Below are 11,384 nucleotides of genomic sequence, written 5' to 3' on the forward strand. Positions count from 1 at the left end.
TACTAAATGAGTCATTCTGTGGGGACTTCAGTTTACACCCCTCCTCTCTCGATGGACTTTCCCGAAATGTAATTCGCTGAAAAACACTTCGACAACAACACGTTTATTTTTGGAACCCCGTATTGGGTCACTTTGCAAATAAATCTCCATAGAAAGTCCCACTTTAAGTGAGTAAAGGCATTCTCTATGATAATATAAGCCGTAATTGGAACTGGAGCCTTTGGGAATTTATTAATACAGACTAAAATATAGGCTCTTTTATGTGTTAAATGAACAACCTTTGTTTTGCTATTTTAGGAGCTTGTCTTAAGCTAAGCTTAGAGGTTGAGGTGTAAAAACAATTCAGAACTCGTGATATGAATTGGATGTAGAAAGAAAAATTGTTTGGCCAAATGCTTTCTATTATTCACGTTATTTATATAGAAAAACGCAATCTGCTTTCTAATCTGATCGTATCGACATTTCCAACCCACACGACAACCATACACCACCATAAACAAATATACAAAAAAATTTCTCGGTAGCAAAATTATCCTCTTTATTTATAAATTGATTAGAAATTGAATATATATATAGATAGATATCAGTAACAAAGACAATAAAGAACAGACGAAAAAAGATTTAGAACCGTGAACGCTGCAATGTATATCAAGCAGTACAACAAGAAGATTGCGTAAATAATCGATTGGTCAATGATGATAATACGAAATGAAAAAGTCGATAAAGCAGCCGTTTTGACTGTGGAACATTGTTAAATCATATATGACATACAACACCGTGCACGCTGGAGTGATCAACTCGCCAACGCTGGCCATTCATTGCCCCAGCCTTGAAAATACACAATCATAAATATGTATAAATAGAGTATAGACAAACTATAAATAAAGTATATAATCAATAATTCGAGCAGGGCTTATGAGACGAATGCTTACCTAAGGAATAAAAATGGCTAAATGTGCACCTGTGCAATGCTGAAATGACCAATGTAAAATGACAAAAAATGTCATTGCCGAGTACGTAAACAGACAAAAGTCAAACAAAAAAAACGGTACAAATATATCGCTAAAATAATAACAACTAGCACCATATATCGCAAATAAATGCATAAAATTAACAGTATTAAATAATAATTGTAAATTACAATGAAATACGAATATGCGCAAATTGCATTATTCCCAAAGAAATAGCAGTACCCGAACCAAAAACTCCACGATTAATTGAAAAGAGGCCGTGGTTCACTATATGATAAAGTCATCGTATCGCCTTTCCTCTCCCCCGGGATAAATATGTAAATCTTATTCTATTGTAACAAACATGTTAAATTACACAATTAAAAACCAGCATCAAACAAGACATGTTGTCAAAATTGAAAGATAACAATATTCGAATACTTTGTAAAGTTTTGGTCGGTATTTAAGGTGCATTATTGGAATTTAAAGTATTTCACAAAACTGTAACAATTTGCAAAAATGATATAAAAATTCAATGGTATTTCAAATATTCAAAAACTGATTCAGTCGTCCTATTTTGGTGAAGACTTCAAAACGAATTAACGCATGTGTCATTTTTTAGTGAACGGCTATTTTTAAGAGGGAAAAGCTTTTTTTTAAAGGAGATATGCCTACCGATATAGGCTAATTTGGCCTCAGGATAAGCCTCAATATTGATTTTGCAACAATGTTAAATGGGCAGCGTAGCGAAAAGTCGCGCTGAGATGTGCAAACATGATAAGACTGAAAGAAAATGATTGATTGATAACTAAAGTAATGCGCGGGACACGCTCATTATAGGTAAAATATAATTTGAAGCGAAGTTCTAGTACAAAGGTGCGACAAACTCGAAGAAGCAGGGACCAAACGCAGTACATTTTATCAATAAAAGATGATCAAGCATCAACAAATACATGCATAATACATAACGTTTTGAAGACGAACACTGTACGTATACAAGAATTTGTTGATGACCATAAGTTGGTTACGAAAATGGCGCAGAACTTGACACCGGTAAATGAGTAAACTCGTTGTCTTCGGTAGGAAAGTTACATATCAATTATGTCTACTTCAAAATAGGGTCGTAAGATGCTTTTTCGGATTGTGTATGCGAACAAAATGAGTACGAATAAAATTTCAAAAGTAATAAAATAATACTGCAAAGTACTGTGGACAGAATATAGAAAATAAATTCACTACGAGATTGCGTTAAAATAAATACGTTCACTAATTTTGCACGAAATTAACTTCGTTGACATAAACAGATGAACGACATGTGATACATACACTGCTATGTATTAATACCTCGATAATTATCTATTCTACAACACAAGATTAATGCAATACGCCTTGAAGGATTTGTGATGAAAAAAGTGTCCTAACAAAATAGACTCTGATTGCAAACTAAAAAACATCTCTACAAGACAAAAATCAGATAGAATAAATTAAGAGATGCAGTTGTATCGACAAAAAAGGCAAAATCAAAACTCCATTAACTCAAAGGGTACGTACAGAAACCCAAACTAGATCGAGTATGATAGAGTAAATTTTTGATTCACGGTACTATTTGTTTAATGGCATTTACCCAATTTCAAGTAAAGACGATATATATAGTCGAAATTTTATTCTAATTTTTTTTCGTGCGGGGTAGGATGCCAAAACCCCAGTAAAAAAAATATTTTCGGATGGATGGTTAGGTTACCAAGTGTCAAAGGCTTCATATGACACCGAATCTGCCAATTATTTCACCTTTGTAGAGGAAGCTGTTGGATTCTCACGGTAGGGTAATATTTGCTAACCTTAAGCTTGCACGCAACAATGATAGTTTAGTAAACAAAAAAGTCTTCTTCATGTGTGACCCATAATGTCATAACAAATATCCAGTTATAAAACTCAAAATAGTTCACTGGTTTATGGCTAGTGTCCAAGAATTTCAGCATGACAGTGAAATATAATTTGATAAAATAATGAGATGAATTTCCATTAAATTAATTATCAAATTAATTGAGAATCAAGAAAAAATGGATCAGAGTACTAGCAAGGAACATTAAAACAGAATGTTACACAATCATATTGCTTTTTATATGCGTGAATTGAATTATCATCCATTACCAATTCATTCATTATTATTCATTCAAACAACAAAAATCAGTCATACACTTACTTTAATAATACATTATTTTTAATATTCAGAAAACCACCAAGCTATGAGATGAGGTTATATAATTCTTTTCTCTAATTTGATTGAAAAAGTGGATATCATATTTGGCATCAGATTGAAAATATTGTTATACATACTACCAATACACATGATTATATATAGTATAGTAGAAATAGAGAATTCATTTTTTATTGATGAGGGCTCTTTAAAATGCAGAATAAAAAGAATTCCAAATGAATGAATTCAAAGAACCGTTTTTGAAAAACTGGGAAAATAAAACCACCTACTTGGTATTGAAATTAAGAAACGTAACATTATGCAAATGAATTGTCAATTACGCATTCAAACTTCAAAAAATATCCTGAATCGAAGCCATAAGATCAAAATATAATCCAATTGAAAATAATCTGGAGAAATACGTTCTGGATATGTAGGCTACACTTCAACATTTAACGAAAAATGTTACTGAATTTCTTATGTCCTAGGTCCAATCAGATTTATAAATAGAGAAAGAAGAATAGCAGTACAACAGGCCAAAACATAAATAAACGTATTCAATCACCACAAATGCTAATTTCATAATACCGTAATTGGAATAACTGAGCTAATAATACGAACTACAAAATTATTAATATTTAAACGACTTTAAGATGTAGGAAGAATCGTAAGATCTTAAAATTATAGGCTTGAATCAAGTAATACTGTTTTTTTACTACGTCATGTTCACAGCAATTATGTCTGACTATGTTATTAAAACTAAAATCAGTTTAGAAAATACTTTGAAGAGATTTCCACGAAACATGACCCTGTTTTAGCCATATTGATTTTATTGTATTTTTTTAGTAATGCTAAAGAGCATAATGTATGTCAAAGCATACAAGCCAAAAGTTTGACCAGAGACATTATTCTATTTGCCTTCTAAGAAACTTTTAACAACATGGTCGAATTTGAATTGAAAATTTACAAGAAAAAATCCCTTAGATATTCCAAACCAATATAAGAATCTGTCACTATATTATATTGCTTAAAAAATCAATACTACATCAGGCTAAATGGCATGGAGAAATTATTACTATTATTATTAATACTGATTGATTGTTTTAAAATGATAATAAATATCGCCGGATGAGAACAGAAGGGGCCTAAGTCACATTTTTGCAAAATTCACTTTTTTCAATATTTTGGGGTTTTGAGCCATGCTCTACAAGGTGGTGGTCTTAAAATCCTGAATTTCTCAATAATAAAAATTTTAGCTGGACTTAGGACTGTAGAAGTTAAGAACAGAATGGGCCTAAGTCCAGCTAAAATTTTTAATATTGTAAAATTCAGAATTTCAAGACCACCACCTTGTAGAGCATGGCTCAAAACCCCAAAATACTGAAAAAAGATAGTCCCAAGTTCAATATGATAGGCATGAACATCCGAAATGAAATGTCCGAAACTTACATCCCAAAAAATTTCTACAGTGCTACTTAGGCCCAAGTCACCTTGTTTTACCTTGCATCCCATACAAAAAAATTCAGAAGTTGTTGAGAACAGAATGGGCCAAAGTCCATTATGGGGTTAAAAAATCAGGGAGGAATTGAGCTGAAGTGCCAAAAAATATTGATTACAAAGATATTCACATCCACATTAAAATAACCAGAGCTCAGGTTTACTAAGTGTGAATATCTAGAAATTCAAAAATAAAAAAATTCCAAATTGTTTTTTGCGTTTTTCTCAGAACTTAAAATTGTGACTTAGGCCCGTTCTGTTCTCATCCGGCGATATCTAAAAAGGAGGACGTCAGATCACGGAATCCGGTATTAGAGTTTCTTTTAATCAATAGTTCTATATCAATTACTAAGTTTCAAAATATTATTTTTCCTTTTTTGACATGCAAAAAATATTATGACACCATGACAGCGGGTTTCCAACAAAAATCAAACAAGAGACTTTTCTTGTCAACTTCTGTTATGTAGGGATGTTCTAAGGACTCAATTTGAGAAGAATTTGTCACTAATGAAAGATATTTCAACCAAAAATAATTTATTTTGGAAAATTTAAAAATTCCTGCTATTCATACAGATTTACCTTTAAAACAAAATTATGTATGTCTCATATTATAAACATGAGATCTATCGCAATTTGGTGCATATGTGAATTCAGACTATTTGTAGTGAATTAAATAGAAATTATGGTAAAAAAAAACTAATCAGGAAAAAACATACGCTGAAAATGTACCATGACAATCATTGAAAATGTGAAACATGAAAATTACCCACTACCGGTATATTCAAAAAAATATACACAAATAAGTATTTATACTTATAGCATTGTATATCAATGGTATATAAAATGCAAATTCGATATTCCCAACCACAGTCATGTTGTGTATCCATTAACATTGACCACATCAAAGATACTATTGCACATAACACTCTTTATTCAAATTTATTTCTGTCAGTCTTATTTGAAATGTGTGCTCATGCTTCAGAAAAAAAAAATTGATTTCCATCCAATACAAATGAGACGGCCGAAATCCTAATGCGTGGTCGCATTGAGCCACAAAGCAGACTTGGCATTAATTATTTAGGGCGATAAGGATTATGCATTATTCCTACTTTGTGACGTTAAGGTGCCGCAAAATAGCTGTAAAATAAGCTCACAGGGTGCGGTGCGGTGGGCAAACTTTTAAAATTTGACTTCACTCAAAAAATAGCACAAAGTGATAAGATCAAAACATGAAGAGTAAAAATAATCTATCAGCAAAGTCTGCCACAACACAAGGAAAAAAAATTGAAGATCTGTTTGTAACACCAAGGCACTGCTATCCTATATTTCATGATATGGAGTCATAATCAGGTTATCAAATTTGGTCAAAAATTCAATTTGAAAGCCATTTTAATATAATATCAGTTCCAAATTCGAACTAAATTTTTCTTCTATAAGTCCTTAAAAACACTGTTTAGAAATTAGGAAGCCTAGTAGAAAAGTTAAATCTGCATCCAACTGGTAATTCGAGATAAATAAGGGGAACACTATTGTGGTGCCAGAACATATTAATAATCTAATACGCCATGAAAATTACATATCGTACCATTCATGTTGGGTTGGTGGTATTAGCGTCTTCCAAAGAACGTTCCTCCGATTTAAGTCTAACGAATTCTTTTGCGACCTCGTCTCCGGTTCTTTGTGACAAAATTCGAAGTATCATCCACCCCGTTTCACTAATATGTAAATTACGGCCAAGGACGCACCAACATGCGCAAGAACCTTGTTGAAATATCTCCCGTAGTTGCATTACAGCAACGCCGATAATTCTATCTTCTCGTAAAAGACAATAATCCTTAACACATATTTGCAGTTCATACATTTCTGGGCTGGCTTCATTGCTCAAAATAAAATGAAATGTTTCGTTGTATTTTGGAGACCAAGCATTGTTTCTTGTTTTAGTGGCGAATCGCCGCTTGCGAGCACTTAAAAACGGCCCCACAATGTTAACTTCAACAAATGGTCGGAACATTCCACTTGTACGCCATTTTAAATTGTTTGCAGAGACAACTTTCACAGTGACTTTATGTTCACCAGTTCCAGGATGAGTGAAAAGGTCGACCTGAACACTAACTTCACCTTGAGCATTGTCGACGCTGGGTGCATCTTGTGTTGTTTGTGTTTCTATAAATGTTTTGATAAGAGAATCAGTGGTTTGTGTGTATAACGAAAGAGCATATTTTAACGACTTTAACTCAGGTGTTTTATCCAAATAATTTTTGCGAAGACCCTTGCCACCAGCGTGAAAATATTGTTTCAATGAATCTACTGCGGCTGTCAATATGACACATTGCTTTGGTGTAAGACTTCTAGTGCTATCATCCCTTGAAGCATCCTTGAATTTCGAAAGGTGACTCAATTCTTTAGCAGCTGACAGTAACTGAAGTGAAGTTTGTCCACCCATTGGAGGTAAGACCACAGTTTTTTCTGTTTTTATCATAACAATTCGCCATATTTCTTTTAAAACACGTTTTAGCACAGTCTTTTCACACATCTCATTAAACATACCAAGACAAGCATCAAGCAAGTCCATAAGAGGTTTTAAAACATTGTCAGCCTCTTCTGCAATGTTATCACGTGCTCTTACTGATGATACTGCGGTATTGTTAGAGCCTTTGATTTTACTTAAAAGACTTCCCATTGATTTGATGCCGTCCTCTATTCTTCGGCCATATATTTTACCAAATACTTGACCGACTTCGTCAAGGCGGTTATTTAGTTTCACCTGGAGTTCTTTCAGCATGTTAGATGCTCCTTCATCCAAGACTGAACCGCCCATTACCTCATAAAGCTTTTCAAGTTGGACTCGAAGCTGTTGGAGATTGTTCATTAAAATGCAAGCAACTTTATCTTGGTTGCAAAGTTGTTCAAATTCAGTCACAACGGTTTCAGCATATCCTTGTAAAACCTTATCGACAGTGATTCCAAATCGTCGCATGTAACTACCTGTGACAGCGGGATCAGGGCATTCAAGTTTTCGAACAATATCCAAACTTTGGTTGAGTTGCGTAAATACATCAACGACGGAACAAGAGAACAACGCATGATGCGAACTTTGTTGAAAACCATCTCGTTTGTCTCTTTCATAAGCTCCATATAAAAATTCTAATGAAAGCTTTTCATTTTCATTTAACCAATCTAGAGTGAAAACTTCAAACCATTTTGAATACTTTGGTACAGAATTTACCATAGAAGGTAAACTAGCTACATATTCTTTGTACAGCCATTTTACTTTGAATTGAAGGTTCATATAGTCGGCAGTTTTGCACATACGATGTGGGGCATGTTGCTGTAATGCATTGTGAAGATCTTCGGTAAAGAGGTGCCACATTTTTCTAGCACTGACTTGTCCAACATTAAGCTCATTTGGAAATTGATTCAAAACATTTGAGTATGTATTCTTATCCTCTTCAATAACAGAAACAATTAATGTGATAAGATTGGACCAGAAATCAAGAGATTCTAGAGATGAAGGCCCAACATCTTCCGCATTCGGCTTGTTTGAGGCAGCATCATTTGTAGCACTCTGGTATTCTTGAGAGTAAATTTCCCCACAATTTCCAAAGATATACATATAAGTTGACTCGACACACGCTTCACAGCAATCACGAACAACTTGACTAGCACGTGGAGGACTTTGCATATCTTGAACTTTCATACGAAAGAATGTTATGCTTGTCAACAGATCTACGGTAGATTTGAGATCTGACAATTTATCTGGGCTCGAAGCGGGAAAATGCTTTCTATATGACGAAAGATCAATTCGTAGCGAGTTATGCAATTGATCAAGCAACTTAATGAAACGCTCCTTCCCAAAGTTAGAGGCAGCAAATCGATCGTGTGCAGACACTTGCGCAGATGTCGAAGTGTGAGCGTAAAAGGCGTTGATGTTCGCTAGTAAAGTACTCATGACAGCTGGAGCACTAGGGCACTTGTATTTAGAAGACAAACACGAGAAATGAGTCATAGCTTGATATATCGCTTCAATGCCATACCGCATTGCAAATTCATCTACTATTTCCTGACTATCTCTATCAAAATATACTTTCCATGAGTCTTCTTCGCCATGATTTTCAGGAATTTTTAGCATATCATTATTGTTTTTACATATATAGTGAAAAATATTTTCATGAAGACATGTATATTGAACATGATATGCAGCCACCTTTTCTTCGCCTTTTATTTCAACACTAATTCGAAGTCGAATAGCACCAGACACAGCAGATTTATCAGTACGTTTTTCCAAATTATACCAGACATCCATTTCTCCTGACAACGTTCTAACTTCGATTATTGTCTGGCCAAGAAAATCATCAGATTCACGTTTGAGTCGTTGTTTTACCAGTGACTTAATATCATCATCCTCGTCCCAAACTCGAACTTTGATTCGATCGGTAGAATTATGACATTCAAAGAAAAATTCTTCATTCCATAGTGGATTTAAATCACCATAAATAGTTTTTGTTCTCTTTTTAGTTTTGCCAACTTGAACTGTGACATATGGATCGCTTGACCCTGTTTTATCCTTTGCTTGAAGGCCTTGTGCACTTTTCACTTTGATTTTAATCTTGGCTGACCATTTGGACGTGCCATCCATTACACCTTGTTTTGCGAGAGAAATATGCTGCTTGTGAATATCAGGAGAAATCCCAAATACATTATAAATAAGTTCAAAAATCTCTGGCTTATTTCTCTCACGAATTTTCATGCGTTCATTCATCGCAGTGATGATGCTTTGTGTTTTATCTTCAGCACCATGTTTAGAACTTTTTTCGGCAGCTCTTTGTAAACAATCTGCATTCAATAAGTCCTGGCATTTTTCGTGACATTTGACGCCACATTCTGTGCATCTCATGCCTTGACGAGCGAGTCCCCACAGTAAACCCTCGCACTCGTAACAATATGTCGGTGTAGTAGCAGACCAGATCGAAAACTTATGTGGAGTGGTGAATGAAATAGGATAAATCAAAGCTTGTAATGTTTTCTTATAAACATGCATTTTCAGATCATCATCAGTTAGAGAAGCACGAGAGTTAACCAAGGCGGAAGTGATGCCCGGTTGGCGCTTCACTAAAGAAATTGACATGTCTGTACTGGCCAATGGAATAGATTTTTTGCGCAATTTGATATTTGGCTGACTGTCTATGCTTTCAAAAAAGCTCTTATTACCACTTATCACATTCCATATTGAAGGCTTACGGTTTGAAGTCAAGTCTGCGACGGTATCACTAGGTTCGCCTTCTGTGCCAGTGATCTGCATTCGAACCCGATTAAAAACATTGATCCATCTCATTTTGGCATGAGAAAATTCATATTCCTCACCATTCGAATTTATCGATTCAGTTTCAGAACCGACACGTTCTCGTTTGTGTTTCTCATCTTCTATTTGGTGACGCTCAACTTCGGTGTATTCGTTATCAGGATCAGTTGGCTTATCATCACTAGAATACCGCCTTGTGGCAATCAAATCATGATTATAATAATGAGTTGTATTTTGTTCCTGAAAAGATACTCTTGATTCTGTTTCTGATCCTGCGTCATAGTATGACGGACTTTTTTCTACGTCAGTGCTGTTCTGAGTCGAAGCACTGCTATTATTATTAACAGTTATAAATGATCGTTCTGAAGCAGGAACTTGCTGTGATATAGATATATTATTCTGTTGCACATTCTGATAGGGTCCCGGAACACTCGTATCACTACGATAATCACTGTCGAGCGAAGCACAACTAGATCCATGGTTGCTTGTTATATCATAACCATATTTTTCAACAGTCCATTGTTCATCACTTAAAAGATTAATTTCATCTAATTTACGTTGTAACATCATCGCTTCTTGCTCTGTTAGATCATTCGGTAACTCAAATCTAACATCGCACATAACTGCATTCGGAGTTCTATTACGTGTCCCGCAAACTTCACCATTTCGTAATTCCACATTTTGATCCAATGAGTACCATACTCCCTCACCTTCTTCGTTACAGTGAGGAACTTTAAGTAATGGTATCCATGCAGTGCCAACTAGAGTATCCCATAATAAACCTTTTTTCCATAGCTCGATGGTAAGTCCCAGATCTAGTCTGTTAATTTCAAACATGTAATCTTGTTCCCATACTGGTTGGTTGCCTTTTAAGCAAATGGTTGAACTTTTGACATTTTGTACTTTCAGTGATACGTATGTTGTCAAACTTTCTCCACTTCCAACAATTTTAGCTTGTTTTACTTTGACGCATAATAAACTCATGTTGATATCAGTGTTTATACAGCTTCATCATTGTAAGTATAAAATTTGATCTTAATTTAGGAATTTATAATTTTATACCTAAAAATGAGATATTGATATTAATTCATTTATAAGCGAACTAGTCATTATGAGGTTTAAGATGATTAATTTTGAATTTTTAAAATAACAATATGCAAATTACGTAAGATGGCAGAATGGAAATTCAATTTGAAGTTCATTTTAGTTCAATTTACAGACCATCTTCTATTGTCATTACTTAAAAAATTTCTGAGGAATGAACAAAAAATCAGTTGCAATTTTGTTCCAAGCTACTCAGTTAATAATACACACAAAAGTCCCCTGGTTCTAGACACAAACTAGCAGAAAATGCAATAAATCAATTTCATTTACAATAATTGAATTTAGCTAGATTGGGTCATACTTAATCAAACATACCCGGCTGATAGTAGAAAAAAAA

The 11,384-nt window shown here is 34.3% G+C and overlaps 1 protein-coding gene across 1 annotated transcript; it reads right to left on the reverse strand.

The window, feature by feature from the left end:
• Positions 1 to 513: 513 nt before the first annotated feature.
• LOC120338476 (protein unc-13 homolog B-like) lies at positions 514 to 11,004 on the reverse strand. The gene has a single exon (XM_039406491.2). It carries the CDS (start codon positions 10,925 to 10,927, stop codon positions 6,233 to 6,235), a length of 4,695 nt encoding a protein of 1,564 aa, XP_039262425.2. The 5' UTR covers positions 10,928 to 11,004; the 3' UTR covers positions 514 to 6,232.
• Between the last annotated feature and the right edge of the window lie 380 nt (positions 11,005 to 11,384).

Source organism: Styela clava, chromosome 10, assembly GCF_964204865.1.
Source record: "Styela clava chromosome 10, kaStyClav1.hap1.2, whole genome shotgun sequence".
Lineage (NCBI taxonomy): Eukaryota > Metazoa > Chordata > Ascidiacea > Stolidobranchia > Styelidae > Styela > Styela clava.